At 40.8% G+C, this 17,263-nt stretch overlaps 1 protein-coding gene across 3 annotated transcripts in view; it reads right to left on the reverse strand.

Moving 5' to 3' along the window:
- The window catches only part of MCC (MCC regulator of WNT signaling pathway), a 415,517-nt gene that overhangs the window by 99,346 nt on the left and 298,908 nt on the right, over positions 1-17,263 (reverse strand). For all 3 annotated transcript variants that reach the window (XM_040343573.1, XM_040343584.1, XM_040343595.1), the window contains one exon: positions 9,211-9,353. In XM_040343573.1, the coding sequence (XP_040199507.1) occupies positions 9,211-9,353 (143 nt within the window). The remainder of the gene's footprint in view (positions 1-9,210; positions 9,354-17,263) is intronic.

Consider the following 17,263-nt stretch of genomic DNA (forward strand, 5'->3'; position numbering starts at 1 on the left):
CAAAATGCCAATTGCTCATGATATACAGTCATTTAGCAAACAAAAATGTCAGTTCGGGTTTAGATCCACTTTAAAATAAAGAAAACATTTGTATATTTTGAATATTGAAGAAGTTTAGACATATGTTCTTATGAAAAAACTAATGCAATCAAAACCACCCTCTTGATGGGTGTTCTGGTGACCATCTCTGGTGAATCTGCAGAATTGTACACAGCTCTTCCAAAAATGTTCCAGCAGAATATCAACAGCGATTAATATTTTAATGCGTGTTTCTTCGAAATAAGTGTCCTTCGCGGCATACTAAAACAAAATGGGTAACTAATAGGACTGTATGTATTCTTCAGTACTTGTTAAATTCCCAACATGACAGAAAGGCATCTGTGCCCTTTGCATTCTTGCTGTAATATGCAGGATTCTTGTCAGCCTCCCTCCATTCAACATGTATAATGCAAAGATCTGTGCACAGCATCAGCTTAGCTGTCATCACTCCTCTCCATCTGTTAGACTTTTAATGTGGTTGTCTCTACTGTAATCATGGAGCAGGGTGGCCCCACAAACATTACAGAGCTTGTAATAACCTCAACCCTGCTGCCAAAAAAAAGGGTATACAAAATAGTGCGTTGGGACCACGGCGTGATGGGGCTTGTGCTGGAACAATTGCTACATTTACCTTCATGTTTTACTGTCAAGAATGAGAAGATTAAAAAGCCAAGTGTTCTTCACAAGAAATGCCAGTGGAGAAGGGCAGCCAACCAGAAACCTTTCAGAGAGTACACAAAGCTTAGATAATGTATCGCTTATATGGCTTAATCAGGGCTGGGATTGTTTTCTTTATCCTGATACTGGAGGCTTAATTAGATAGCTAATCAAAGTAAACCTGATAATCTTCATATTGTGAATCCTTTGATATTTCATTATAGCTAGATTCATGGAGAATACAAAAAAAAAGCAATTGCAACAGGCTTAATCAACCACTGAAAGTGGCTATATTTAAGGTGGTTGGAAAGGTTCGTTATTTTTTTATTATAAATAGGTTACTTTAACCACTTAAGACCCGGACCATTATGCAGGTTAAAAGGACCTTGCCCCTTTTTGCGATTCGGCACTGCGTCGCTTTAACTGACAATTGCGACGTGGCTCCCAAACAAAATTGGCGTCCTTTTTTTCCCCCACAAATAGAGCTTTCTTTTGGTGGCATTTGATCACCTCTGTGGTTTTTATTTTTTGTGCTATAAACAAAAACGGAGCGATATTTTTTAATTTTTTACTTTTTTCTATAATAAATATCCCCCAAAAATATATAAAAAAAAAACATTTTTTTCCTCAGTTTAGGCCGATACGTATTCTTCTACCTATTTTTGGTAAAAACAAAAAAATCGCAATTATCGTTTATCAATTGGTTTGCTCAAAATGTATAGTGTTTACAAAATAGGGGATAGTTTTATGGCATTTTTATTAATATTTTTTTTTTTACTACTAATGGCTGGCGATCAGCGATTTTTTCATGACTGCGACATTATGGCAGACACATCGGACAATTTTGACACATTTTTGGGACCATTGTCATTTTCACATCGAAAAGTGCTATACAAATGCACTGCTTACTGTGAAAATGACAATTGCACTGCTTACTGTGAAAATGACAATTGCGGTTTAGGAGTTAACCACTAGGGGGCCCTGTAGGGGTTAAGTGTGACCTCATATGTGTTTCTAACTGTAGGGGGGCGGGGCTGGACGTGTGACGTCAGTGATCACCTTTCCCTATATCAGGGAACAGACGATCACTGGCATTGCCACATTGAAGAACGGGGAAGGTGTGTTTACACACACACACACACACACACACCTCTCCTCGTTCTTCAGCTCCTGTGATTGATCTCGGGACACCGGCGGCAATCTGGTCCGCGGGTCCCGCAGGCGGCAGGGCGCGACCCACGGCTGGGCACTGTACCCATACGTTATTGTGCCCAGCCGTGCCATTCTGCCGACGTACTGTATATCGGCGTTAGGCGGTCCTGAAGTGTTTGAGCTTGTACATTGTTGGTTCACTAAACCTTTTCCTTCGATTTCCCTTCTAAATATTTTTTTTTCCTTGTCTGAATTTCTCATTTCCTGTTCCTCCTTAGTAAGCTGTTCTGGCTGACTAACCACCGCTCGGATGATGGTGGCAAGCTTACTGAGGAGAAACAGGAAGTGAGAAATTCAGACAAAGAAAAAAAACATTTAGAAGGGAAATCGAAGGAAAAAGGATAGCAAAGGATATCTCAACTAAAGTCATAATTATAATAAAAACTATGATGTATTTCAGCTGAAAGTTAACATTAGGCTTAAACTGCACGTGCCTGCATTCTCAGATAAGAGTGAGGAACACAAAAAGAAGAGCGCTCAGGTTGGGAATCATTAATTAGGTCATGTGCTCTAAGTAGTGAAAAAAGCAGGCAAAACTGCAGGCTCCGAAAATTGCCGTCACCTTCCTTATACTATAAAGCCAAAGCAGATCACAAAATGATATACTTTTTTTTTTTTAAATGCTGTGGGCAGATTTGGTGTGATTAGTTAGAGCTCTCGTTTATACAATTTTCCAAAGTCAGTGAAAAAAATAAAAAAATAATGGAGGGTCATACTCATTTGGGTAGTGATAGAGAGATCGGAAACAAGTGATTGGAATATGGACTTTGTTATCACTAGCTAATAGCGTGATGAATGGTTAGGCAAGCCAGCTGGTAAGTTTACAGACCATTTCCCAAAGCAGACAGACGTGAATGTGAAAAGGATTCATGATCTGGATCGTGGCTTAACAAAATTACCATGTATCAGGTTCAGTTTGGTGGTTAGAAAATGTAGAAAATCTGCCATTGAAATGAAAAATCTGTGATTTTCATGCTTTTAGAGCGCACAGCATTTATCTGATACAGACTTGAGGTTTTGGGGTTATTTGGTGACATACAATTTCATGGCAAAGGGATGCTCAAAAGATTACCGTGAATAAATAAAACTGGATTTGCAAGTGGCAGGTTTGCTTAGTCAGTAGCTTGCATTTAAAGTGGATGTAAACCCTCCATACACCCAGTAAAGAGAACAGCCTCAGATGATACACAGAGATTTAAAACATATCCCTACATAGGTTTTACATGTATATCTGCTGTCTTCACATTTATATACTGTTTAGAAAGTTCAGATCTTGTTAAGAAATTTTCTCTTCCTGTTTAACAGTGTGATGTTTGGGCATACAGCCAAGGTGGTTAAAATTGCTGATCATTAGGGAGCTGGCCATGTTACAAAGCACCTCAGAGTCCTCATAGGGAGAGACTCTGAGGTGCTTTGTAACAGGGCCAGCTCCCTGCTAATCTATTTATCGCAAACTCCCCTGACAGAAATGTCAAGCTGCTTTTATCTGTGTCCGAGAATTTGTCAGGAGTTATCAGGCTGATAACAGAGGAACTGTTCAGAAGAGAGCTACAGGACTTGGCTCTTTGAAGAGAGATATGTAAATACTGCAGATATATGTGCCCAGCTCAGGTTTCATGAATTAGGTTTACATCCACTTTAAGACAAAGCTAAGTTTATGACAGATCTGTGGCGTTACTGCTTTCTGAACAAAAAAATGTAATGGATCTACAACTAATGTCTGTTAGGCTTGATTAGTAACACATTATATGTAAACTCTTCTCTTGTAAAACAACCCACTCAGTTTAAAATACCCACTCAGTTTTTTTTTTAGAAGTGATCACATTCCCTTAGCTGCATAAGCAGCTGAGAGCTGGGAGAGAAGAAACAACAGTACACCGGTCTTCCTAGCAAAAAGGATGGGGTGTCAGGACAAGTCTGAACATTTGAGGAGAGCAGGCCTAGTTCTCAGCACAGCTATAAAACTAACCGCTCTTATGCCTAGTGTGGCCAGTTTTTAATAGAAAAGCAGAGGGATTGGAAGACCTGGGATTTTGCACAAAGGAAGCAATACAAAGGAGGACAGGATACTTTTTCATACAAGTACATGATACAGCAGCCACATAACAGGAATATGAAATGGGGTAACATTCTTGAAAGTGGGGTACCGGGCAGAATTTTGATTTTTTTTGCAAGCTAAAATTAATCACATTAGATAGTCCTTAAAACATATTAAAAGCTCCCCAATTAATCATTAAGCACTAATAGTGTGAAACGCCTCAGCTGGTATCCGGTCTGCTGTGTCATGTACTTTGTGATCCTGTTTTATTAATAAAGGCAACATTTTCCAGGTCTATTTGTTTTACAAAGTGGAAGGGATGTCAAATGGGAAATGAGGAATGCGTCAGATTTGAGGCATGGTTAGGTTTTGAGGTGGTTGGATGTGACGTGGTTGGTAACTAGTAAGGGGGTTAAAACAGTCGGTGAAGAGGAGAGACAACGCTCCGTCACCATCTGTCTACTGCTGTCAGTGAACCGAAAGCATATCGTGCTTCAGACAGCAAAGCAAGTCTAAACCAGGTCCTAGACTACTGTGGGGTCTTTAGGATGCTGCAAAGCATGATAAAAGTGTCATGGGGTACAATTACTGAAGCAAAGCAAATTAATCTCAGTGTGTACAGGACTGTATGGTAACAATCTTATTTTGTGAGAGATGCTTTGCATTCAGAGTGTCCAATGCCATATTTTGAAGTAAAATGAGGCCTTGAAGTCAGTTTTATACAAGACCAATATACTGATAACATAGTGGGGAATTTGTCAATTCTGCCTCTATGTTCACCTGTCAAAATAAATAAATGCACATTTTTTGCAGGTAAAAAAAAAATGCACAAATGCACACACACACACACACACACACACTATATATATATTTTTTTTCTACTGGAGCCTGCAGAGCAATGAACCCGCGGTCAGCAGATCACGGATGCAATGTCAGGCTCCTGCAGTGTATTCCTCTAGCTTTGTGTCCATATCCCCATTCCGGCTTTTCTGTTACAAAGCTAAAGGATGAATAAGTGAACAAGGGTGCTGAGCAGCGAGTTCACAGCCCATGCATACTAGAAGTACATCTGCCACACTGACAGACGGTACTTGTTTCTATATTCACAGATCTCTGAATGAATGATACAGATGCATTGGAGAAACAGCCACACTGTTTTAAAAAAGTAACAGAGGAGAGGGGAGTGCTGGTGGTGGAGCATGTTGCCCCCTAAATATGGGTGTAACATGTAACCTGCTCCTTAAGGATAAGGTCACCTTTAACGCAAGGTAGTGATGTACAGGAGCAGCAGCAAGATTTGAACAAATATGAACAAGCTTTAGAATTATTAGCATCTTCATTCATAAATTCCACCCTCTGCTGCTCTAAAGTTGCACTGCAGCAGAATAAAACCTGCCTCTAATAACTTCCTAAGGGCTCAGGCACACTGGAGATCAAAAAAAATAAAAGTTTTTACAGGCATTTTTATTTCTCTGCCTTATTGTGTGTCTGTTTTGAGTGAAAACAGACACACGATCTCACATTATGTGATAAATCTTCTAGCAGACCTGTCCAAATCTGTTGCAGTCAACTGCCCAGGATTCCAGATGCAAGGATCCCAAATACATACACAAACTGCACAGATTTTGCAGACAGGTGGCCTGATTTGAGTTAAAATTTGTTGCGACCTTCATAATGTCCCTCCTAGAGTTTGGGTGGTGGTAAAAATGTGTTAAAAGGGGACATTAGTTATTATCCTAATACCTAAGCCGGGCAAGGACCCAGGCCTGCGGGAATCTTACAGACCCATATCTCTCCTCCAGGTAGACATAAGGATTTTGGCTAAAGTACTTGCCCTACGCCTTAACCAAGTGATTCTAACCCTGATCCATGCTGACCAAGCTGGATTTATGCCGGGACGTAACACCTCCTACAACCTCAGAAAATTGTATATTAACTTACAAGCGACACATACTAATGTTGGGTCCTGGGTGGTGGTGGCTTTGGACACTGCCAAGGCCTTTTACTCGGTAGAGTGGCGGTACCTTTGGGGATGCCTACGCAGCTTTAGGAGAAAACATCTACAGCCGTTTCATACCTCAGTCAGTAATGCAACAGCATCCTAATGAACAGATATTGTGCATTTGAACTCAAGCGGAAAAATGTCTACAACCTCACTATGAATGTTAAGGTGTATGGAAACCCACTCTCATCATTTATAAATTACTTCCATAGTGCTGATCTATAAGTATATACATGCCTCCTGCATCTATCCTTACCTGTCAAATATCTCCCCTTTAGCTGTTTGGAGCCCAGCAATACTTCGGATTCTGTGGACATGTCTGTTGTCCAGGGTTCGGTGGGTGGAGTTGTAATGTCAAACTCCCCGCTCATCTCTACACTCCCATTTGCCAGGCATCGATATTTCTTACACTGAACTTCTGCTTGTCTCGTGGATTATGCCCCATGCTCACTAACATGCAGTCAAAACCAAGGAAAGGCACCACATGACTTATACATGCCCAATCATGCTGAGGTGTGGAGCAGCCAATCCTGGGAGAGTTGGAGAAGAAAGGAGGGGGGTGTGAAGTACACAAAATGCCTCTCTCACACTTGTGCACGAGATAAAGAAAAGAGAAATCATGTGTCACTCACAGCAATTGGGAAGAACGGACACCCATTTCTTTGTGTGTCTGTTTTTATCTTATTGAAAGGAAGATAAGAGGATTGCTCAGAGCTGGATTAACTCTTTGTGGCAAGACTGGACACAGATGAAATTACATCCTCTGCTGTAACAGAGATAATTCTTAATTACAATTTTTTTTGGAGGGGTTAACATCCTCCTTAAGGCAACATTTTAGGACAAGTAAAATTAGCTTCAGGAAATAACTGTGGGAGGGGAAAATGTGCTGACGCAATTCCCGGTTTTCGAGTACAAACTATGCCACTTTTGGTTTTGGTGGAATGCACACTGGATGCAGCGTTTCTTGTATTTTATCCCACGTTATACCTCATGTGATATTATTCTAGTCTGCAAGTACCCATTTACCTTGGCGCAATAAAATCTTGGTAAATTGTACTTCACCATCAGCTCCTTCTTTCATCTTTGCTGTCTATATCTACCTATGTCCACCACGTTTGGGGGGAGATTTTCACTGGACCCTTCTGTGAAAAGTCATTCATGGCCAGCGTTCTAGCCTGAATGACCCCTGGACTGAAAAGCTAGGGTTCCATTCCTTTTGGTGAGTGGGGACACAGGACGGGTGTGTGGTGCATCTTGAAGTACAACTGCGCTTTATTGATTGTAACACATTTTCACAATATAGGTGGACATTTTGTTATTTATTTTTACACTCCATTTGATTCGTTTGTGATGTTAACACTGTTAAGCGTTGTAACCATATATTATTTTTATTTCAGGAAATAAACAACCACCAAAAGGATCTGAATATATAAAAATACATTTAATATGTAATGAATAAAGGAAAATTGCTATAAAAAGCATCAAAATATTTTAAGGAATCAGAACCAGCTTTTTATTTATTCTGGAAGGGAAATAAAACCTACAGGACAGAATTTTGGCTCTTGGGCCTTGTATAAAGTGACAAACAGTTCAATATGTGATTCAAACTTAAAAAGCAGTAACATGTGCTTGAGCTACGCTTTATATTAAGCTAAAAATATAAAAAAAACTCCAAACACAATAGAAAGAGCTCTGCGTCTGGTTTAAAAAAGGCCCTAGTTTGTGCCAAAAACCGCAATAATCGTATTTGTTAATGTCAGCAAGTGACAAAAATATTATGGAAAATTTAGCAGAAACATATGCTTGAGCCATGGGAAAATGACTTGCCTAAACAGCACAAAATCCTTTTTAACACCTTGGAAGTGTAAAAATCTTGCTAGGTTTATTCTAGGACACTTTCAGGAATTTTAACCCTCTAATGCCAGTTTTGATATGGTTAAATTGGCACTAATAATGCTAAAAATGAATACAAAAATGAAATACTAAAGCACATTTGCAAAGTGCAGTCTTGTACATTTGCTTTCCGATTTGCTTGCTTTGGGACTCAAAAGCAAGCAAAGCCTCAATCATTCTTACGAATGGGGAACAAAAAAAAGTAGAGAGAAAAGAAATCACATGAATGACCAGTCATATCACAGGGCTCTGCTCATATCTGTAAAACATTTTGAAGGACACCACAGACTCCATCCATGATCTGAATGTTAGGAATGACCAGGGCTTTTTTTCTCAAACAATAGGTGCGGAAACTCAACGACGACCCCCCAAAACGCCTCCCCATACACACACACACCCTCCAAATCGCATCAAAAAGTGGGTGTGGTCAGATTTTACAAACAGTAGAAGCGTCTTAAAGGGGCATTAAATACCAGGATTGCATTACATAAAGAGTGCAGAGATTATGGGGGTTAAACACAGAGTGCAGAGCTGTCATTTGTAAACACAGAAACCAGACTTCTGTGTTTCCAAGTGATTGTGACGAGCAGGCACCAAAGCGTCTGAACGAGAAGTGGTGGAACTGAGTTTCAACAAGTTCCCCCTGAAAAAAAGCTCTGGGAATAACACAATGACAAAATGCATGTGCAGTGTAGAGAAAATATTGAATTGTCCAGTAGATAGCAGGTATCCCCTTTTCAATTATAAACTGTCCCCTACATATCTACAGTATTTGCTTTTTTAGCAGTAGGTGCTATTTGGAACAAACATGAGCATATGCTGAAAAGGAGACAGCAGAATAAAAATGTACATGTGCTGAAGAAAAGACCCGGCATAGTTGCCTATACTTTACATGACCATGTTGACATGCATAGAAATGCACGCATTATGCACGAAATATATCACTCTGTGTGTAATAAATCTATAAGAATTTAATTTTACTTAAATAAATTAACTTTTTGATATTATATTGTTGAGATGCACCTGTACTGTATAATCAATACATTTACACATACAATCAAATATTTACCACATTAAATTGGCAAGGAACTCATCAGGCTAGGAGAAATAGCTGATCCACACACAGCACAATTGTCAAATCAGGTGTATTATGCTAAAATGTTACATGCTGAAAGGAACACCATCTCCATCCTTTTTTTAATACAACCTCCTAAAAAAAAGTTTAATAAATCAAAATATCAAATCCTGCAAGAAATACATTTTTAGCAGATTGACTTTTGTGCGGTCCTAAAATGTAATGCACAATACATGTTATATACTTAACATATGAATTGCAGGAAGACTTTGTGACCTTATATTATTCACTTACCCATATCAACAGTAACCATTGTGGACTGATTCTCCTGCACAGAGACAGAGGCCTGGTCTTGGTCTATACTGCGGGAATCGTCATTGGTTTCAAGCTGGCTGTGACTGTGTTCTGAGCGTAGCTCCGAGTATTCATCTTCCTCCCTGCAGAAGACAAGTACACACATCATTTCATACCTAACATTATGCCGTAAGTGTTTGCTCACCAAATTTGTGTAGATTCTAAACACGAGGACCATTTTCACACTGTACTGTAACCTATGGATCTGCAAAGCAGATCCAACAGAAACCAATCATAGTGTGTAGTGATGGTAAAAATCTATATCACATTCTACAAAAAGAGATACAGTATGGTGGGGTGAACAGACGTTTCTACAACATGGTAGAGGGTGGATAAATCTGACAGGCCATTAATATCAGTGTGAGTTTGGAGTGGTAGAATGACGGGTAGGTGGAAAACAGTGTGTAGGCTCAACCTATTTGGGCAGAACCACCTGTAGATAGGGATGCACCGATACCAGTCTTTTAAGACTGAGCAGGAGTACCGATACTTTTTCTCAAGTCCAATACTGATACCTAGTTTTAGTGTCATGTCACAGTTTTTTTTTTATGGCTCCTTCAAACCAAACTTCCACGAAAATTGATGGAAAAACCACATAGATTTCACTTGCAGAGACATCAGTTTTCATGCATGTTTCAGCGAGTTTTTACAGTCTGTTCACATATGTGCAGTGCGATTTGAAAAAGAGTCCTTTGCGATTTCAGTCTGGTTCAGGTGCGATTTCTAATCTCATACACAATTCTCCTTGAAATTGCGCCTGAACCAGGCTTTGTAATCTCACTGCAAACCAGGATGCACATATGTGAATGGAGTCCGTCAAAGTATTGGTTTTAGTAGGCAAATGCTCTGGATGAGTACAAGTACTTGTGCAAATGCTTTGTATCAGTACAACACTACCCGTAAACCTTTTATTTCTAAAACAACCATGCATATAAACAGAATCGAGGCTTTCACCCCCATTGATATAATATAAGGAATCTGTGGGGTCAGCTTTACCAGAAGCCCCATATGCTTATATGTGACATGCATAAAAACCTTAGATGGCCAGTATTGTGACATTAAATTGCTTCCAGAATGAGGACAATAACTGGCTATGCTAGTCGGACCATTTTGCTAGTAATACAGTGTAATATAAAACAGCAAACAGGTCTATTCAAAATAAGAATGTGAGCAGGTAAGAAAGACCACGGTTAGTCACATTAAACTGTTCTGCACTTATAGCCAGAATTTTAAGAACATGACAATTCCTATATGTCCAACAAGTTATTATTATATAGTAATAGTAATGTATCCTGGCCTACAAAAACATTCTATAACCCGGCTATTAAAGAACTAGGCATATCATATAAAACAGTTCACAAAACCAACTAGAAAGCAGGACCCCACTGTGTGTCGTTGAGACATCCCCTGGTCTGACCATAAAATGGTGAGCTGCAAATTTCCCGAATTTGTCCCACGCTCCCCTATGTAAAAAAAACCAATGACTTCAGGCCCCCCTAGTCAAAATCTGAAAAAGATTACCACAAATTCATTTTCCCGAACTTATCAAAAACAGCACGTTTTGTCAACCCGCCTGGACCGCAAAGAAGCCACGCCGGACGACTCAGAACGGGACACAAACTCGCTGGAAAAGGCTATTTCACTATTCGAACAAAAACTAACTACTACACTTAACATCCTAGCTCCTCTGATTATCCATAAAAACAGACCTAGACTTACAAAATCTAGACCCTGGTATAACGATTCTCTCCATCTCAATAAAACCATCTGCCGTCGTCAAGAAAGAAAATGGCGTAAAACCAGATCTACCAAAGATCTTGCGGCATATAAAATTGTTAGTAATAGCTATGCTAAAAGTATTCGTTCAGCAAAACGAACGTTCCTCCAGACACAGGTTAGGAAAGCAAACAACAAGCAATCTGAATTGTTCAAAGTTATGAAGGAACTTTGGTCCCCTAAAAGATTCCAGCCACACATTGTGTCATCCCAAGAGTTATGTAACATCTCGTTGGGATTCTCGAGCAAAGTATCAAGACTCCTCACGCAATGCGCCAACAACTCTTCAGGCCTCCCCAATCAAGCACCTCTTAACACGAATCACTGCCCAAAAAAACTTTTTAGTTTCGAATTGGTAAAGACTCACAACCTGGAAACCTTGATTTTGAAATTAAAAAACTACTTACTACCCCGGAGAAGTCTGCCCTGCTTGGCTCATCCAGGAGAACTTACACACCATTATTGATGATTTACGCTACCTAGTCAACCGTTCACTCCAACATGGGATTGTTCCAACAACTCTAAAACACGGCTTTCTGACTCCACTTCTAAAAAAATCCGGCTTGGACTCGACCGACACCAACAACTTCCGACCCATTTCAGCTTCTCATTTTTTAGCTAGAGTTATCGAAAGAGTGGCTCTTCTCCAGCTCAAAACTCATTGTGAGGATGGCCTGCTCTTCCATGATCTACAGTCGGGCTTCCGCCCTGTGAGGGGAACCGAGCTGGTAGCTTTGTCCACTCGAGAGAAGCTCCTTAACGTGGTGGATGTGGGCGGGTCGGCAGCCCTGGTGCTGCTCGACCTGTCTGCAGCCTTTGACACCGTGGATCACTGCATCCTGCTATCCAGACTCGAGTCCTCTTTCGGGCTGGGAGATACCGCCCTTGGATACCGCCCTTGCTTGGTTCCGTGATTTTTTAACAGCTCGCACCCACCAAGTTAAGATGGGCTCTTTTCTATCCCCGATTACCACAGTGGAGAATAGGGACCCTCAGGGATCAGCCCTGTCCCCCATTCTCTTCAACATTTACCTTAGGCCTTTACCCGACATTATTGCTAAACATGGTCTCTGGTTCCATTTGTACGCGGACGACGTCCAGTTGGTAGCCGATGATCTAACTTACCCTGACATGCCCTTAAGATTGGCCATTTGTCTGCGCGACATTTACCACTGGATGACCATCAACAAACTGTGCCTCAATGGTAACAAAACAGAGGTCATGATAGTTGGAAAAGACAAGACCGACTTTCTTCAAAATTGGCCCACTGAGTTGAGCTTGACACCAAATCCGAAAGATAAGGTGACGGTCCTGGGGGTTATCCTTGACGACAAACTAAGTATGATTCCCCAGGTTAGACAATCGGTTTCGAGAGCCTCCCATTTTCTACGACTTATCCGCAAGGCAAAACATCTCCTGACCCAAGACCAGAGGAAAGACTTAGTCCAGGCACTAATTATTTCTCGCCTTGACTTTTCAAATGGAGTCCTACTAGGCATTCCAATGAAATGGTCTAAAAAACTGCAGCTGGTGCAGAATCAAGCAGCCAGGCTTATCTACAATCTCCAAAAGCAAGACCATATCAGCCCTGTGCTCAAAGAACTTCACTGGCTCCCTGTTACAAAAACGGGCCGATTTTAAAATCCTCTGCCTGATCTACAGGGGCTACCACCAGCTGGGCCCACAGTTCCTATCAGATCTGACTCCACACTTTATACCTAGACGCTGTCTTCGCTCAGCCGACAAAGCTTTACTCATTGGCAATACTGACAGGCTAATTTCTATAGGAGGAAAGCGGATTGGCTCCGCGGGGGCGACTCTCTGGAACCAAATCCCGCTTAACATTCGCATCTCCCGTAGCCTATATACGTTCAGGAAGAAGCTGAAGACCTGGCTATTCTGCCAAGCATTTCAATCCTATGCCAATTTTTCTCTGTTGATTTCTTGTTTTTTTCTCCCTTCTCTTTTTATTTATGCTCCCCTCGCCAGAACATCCCAAATAAATAGTAATAAATAAAAATAAATAAATGCTGAACAGCTCCTGACGGTGATAGCATTTTTGCTGTCTTGCTGGTTTTTAGAGGATAAATGGGGTTTTATGTTTAAATCTAATATCTCTTTACTGTATGAGATGTGTAACCTATGCTCTGCAAAGAGCAAAAAGTCACCAACCTGCAAAGCAAGCGGTTATACCAAACCATCAATCTAGGTACAATCAAGCATTATAACTACATATGCAACAGCTTCCCAAAGGCTGGAACCGTAGGGGATGGATTAAGTTCTGTGGCTGTCAGGGGAACTAAGTATTAAAAACTTCCTATATGAACAAACTGTGGTCAGTCCAGATGTACACAAGCCAACAGAAGTACATTATGGATAGGTGATTTTAGGATTCGGAAGTGGACAGATTAAAGAAGTTAAACAAATCGTGGGAATTTTTTTTTTGCTAATAACAGTATATGTGATGTGTGTGTAATGCAGTTAGGCAGTGGATTGCTTTCAGAGGTTTCTAAAAAGCAGGGAGGAGGCCATATTTCACTTGAATGTGTTGCATTCAGTGGTGGTACTGCCCATCTAATGCAACAGTGTAATTTTTGCTGCAGCATGTGTACAACCCTATCTGGCCACCTTTGCAGCTTAACCACTTAAGCCCAGGACCATTTGGCTGGCCAAAGACCAGAGCACTTTGTGATTCAGCACTGCGTCGCTTTAACTGACAATTGCGCGGTTGTGCGACGTGGCTCCCAAACAAAATGTACGTCCTTTTTCCCCCCACAAATAGAGCTTTCTTTTGGTGGTATTTGATCACCTCTGCGTTTATTTTTTTGCGCTATAAACAAAAAGAGCGACAATTTTGAAAAGAAAAAAAAAAAGCAATATTTTGTACTTTTTGCTATAATAAATATCCCCACCAAAAAAAGTTTTTTTCCCCCTCAGTTTAGGCCGATACGTATTCTTCTACATATTTTTGGTAAAAATAAATAAAAAGAATCGCAATAAGCGTTTGATTGGTTTGCGCAAAAGTTATAGCGTCTACAAAATAGGGGATAGTTTTATGGCATTTTTATTATTTTTTTTTCTTTACTATTAATGGAGGTGATCAGCGATTTTTATTGTGACTGCGTCATTATGGCGGACACATCGGACACTTTTGACGACATTTTGGGACCATTGTCATTGATACAGCAATCAGTGCTATAAAAATGCACAGATTACTGTAAAAATGACCCTGGCAGTGAAGGGGTTAATCAGTAGGGGACGCTGATGGGTTTAAGTGTGGCCTAGGGATGTGTTCTAACTGTGGGGGGGATGGGCTATTTGTGACAACACTGATCACCACTCCCGATTACAGTGAGCTGTGATTAGTGTCCTGCCACTAGGAAGAATTGGGAAATGCTTGTTTACATCACAATTTCCCCGTTCTTCCTCTTCGTGAGATGATCGTGGGTATGCCCGCAGACATCAAATCTGCGGTCAAACTCATGGCACTCGCGCAGACACAATGCCGTATCTTAAAGGGGATGTACAGGTAAGCCCGTATGCCCAGCCGTGCCATTGTGCCAACGTATATTGTCATTTGCTGGGTGGGGAGAATCACTAAGTGGAGATGCACTTCGCGCGCAAGGCGCTTTGCCCCACTTGTTCATTGCCCAACTTGTTCATTCCCCGACTTAGTTGGGGTAGGCGGAACACTTTGGTGGGGGTGGGTGTGACCTTTGACCTCTGGGAACCCACTTTCTGACCTTTGGAGGAGGTCCCTGTTCCAATTCCTGAGTCCTAGCCATATTCTTCAATGGGAAACCCTAACCCGAACCTGAGCCGAACCCTAACCCAAGCCAAACCCCTAACCCAAGCCAAACCCTTAACCCAAGCCAAACCCTTAACCCAAGCCAAACCCTAACCCTAGCTGACCTTTGACCTATGAACTTTAACCCTTAAGGGGGTGGTCAAAAAACAAGACTCAACCACCTATTTTTTCTGCCCCCCACCCATAAGTGTAAATGAGTCCTAACAGCTAAAATGACAAATACTAAACTAAATACTTATTTACTACACAATGTAGGTTAATTTACCAAAGGAGTACAGTACATTCCCTTTGTCAAGTGAATTTTAATTTTAGATATTCTTTGAAGAGTGAATCTTCAATTTGCAATCATGTGCAAGGGAAATTGAAAAATAGGATTTTTCTGCAGTGTGATTGGATGATTAAAATCAACACAGAGTCTCCTCTTTCACAAAGCTAGGCAACATTTTACTTTGACAATAGCCCAAGGTATCTTTAAATCACTGCATCAGCCCCCTATGTGATAGATATATATATATATATATATATATATATATATATATAGATATAGATATATATATATATAGATATAGATATAGATCTGAGATATACACAGTGGGGCAAAAAAGTATCTAGCCAGCCACCAATTGTGCAAGTTCTCCCACTTAAAAAGATGCGAGAGGCCTGTAATTGTCATCATAGGTGTACCTCAACTATGAGAGACAAAATGTGGAAACAAATCCAGACAATCACATTGTCCGATTTGGAAATAATTTATTTGCAAAATTATGGTGGAAAATAAGTATTTGGTCAATATCAAAAGTTAATCTCAATACTTTGTTATATATCCTTTGTTGGCAATGACAGAGGTCAAACGTTTTCTGTAAGTCTTCACAAGGTTGTCACACACTGTTGTTGGTATGTTGGCCCATTCCTCCATGCAGATCTCTAGAGCAGCGATGTTTTGGGGCTGTCGCTGGGAAACATGGACTTTCAACTCCCTCCAAAGGTTTTCTATGAGGTTGAAATCTGGAGACTAGGCCACTCCAGGACCTTGAAATGCTTCTTACGAAGCCACTCCTTTGTTGCCCGGGCAGTGTGTTTGGCATCATTGTCATGCTGAAAGACCCAGCCACTTTTCTTCAATGCCCTTGCTGATGGGAGGAGGTTTGCACTCAAAATCTCACGATACATGGCCCCATTCATTCTTTCATGTACACGGATCAGTCGTCCTGTTCCCTTTGCAAAGAAACAGCCCCAAAGCATGACATTGCCTCCCACATGCTTTGTAGTAGGTATGGTGTTCTTTGGTTGCAACTCAGCATTCTCTCTCCAAACATAAGTTGTGTTTCTACCAAACAATTCTACTGTGGTTTCATCTGACCATATGACATTCTCCCAATCCTCTTCTGGATCATCCAAATGCTCTCTAGCAAACCTCAGATGGGCCCAGACATGTACTGGCTTAAGCAGGGGCACATGTACTGGCTGAGTCCCTGGCGGCGTAGTGTGTTACTGATGGTAGCCTTTGTTTCATTGGTCCCAACTCTCTGCGGGTCATTCACTAGGTCCCCCTGTGTGGTTCTGGGATTTTTGCTCACCATTCTTGTGATCATTTTGACCCCACAGGGTGAGATCTTGCGTGGAGCCCCAGATGAAGCAAGATTATCAGTGGTCTTGTATGTCTTCCATTTTCTAAATATTGCTCCCACAGATGATTTCTTCACACTAAGCTGCTTGCCTGTTGCAGATTCAGTCTTCCCAGCCTGGTGCAGGTCTACAATTTTGTTTCTGGTGTTTCTGGTGTCCTTCGACAGCTCTTTGGTCTTCACCATAGTGGAGTTTGGAGTGTGACTGAGGTTGTGGACAGGTGTCTTTTATACTAATAACAAGTTCAAAGAGGTCCAATGAATACAGGGAATGAGCGGAGGACAGAGGAGCCTTTTAACCACTTAAGCCCCGGACCAAAATGCAGGTAAAGGACCAGGCCCCTTTTTGCGATTCGGCACTGCGACGCTTTAACTGACAATTGCACGGTCGTGCGACGTGGCTCCCAAATAAAATTGGCGTCTTTTTTTCCCACAAATAGAGCTTTCTTTTGGTGGTATTTGATCACCTCTGCGGTTTTTATTTTTAAAAAATAGAGCGACAATTTTGAAGAAAATGCAATATTTTTTACTTTTTGCTATAATAAATATCCCCCAAAAATATATATAAAAAAATGTTTTTTTCCTCCGTTTAGGCCGATACGTATTCTTCTACATATTTTTGGTAAAAAAAAAAAAATCGCAATAAGCGTTTATCGGTTGGTTTGCGCAAAATTTATAGCGTTTACAAAATAGGGGATAGTTTTATTGCATTTTTATTAAAAAAAAATTTTTTTACTACAAATTTTTTTCGTGACTGCGACATTATGGCAGACACTTCGAACAA

Source organism: Rana temporaria, chromosome 1 (assembly GCF_905171775.1).
Source record: "Rana temporaria chromosome 1, aRanTem1.1, whole genome shotgun sequence".
NCBI classification, from domain to species: domain Eukaryota; kingdom Metazoa; phylum Chordata; class Amphibia; order Anura; family Ranidae; genus Rana; species Rana temporaria.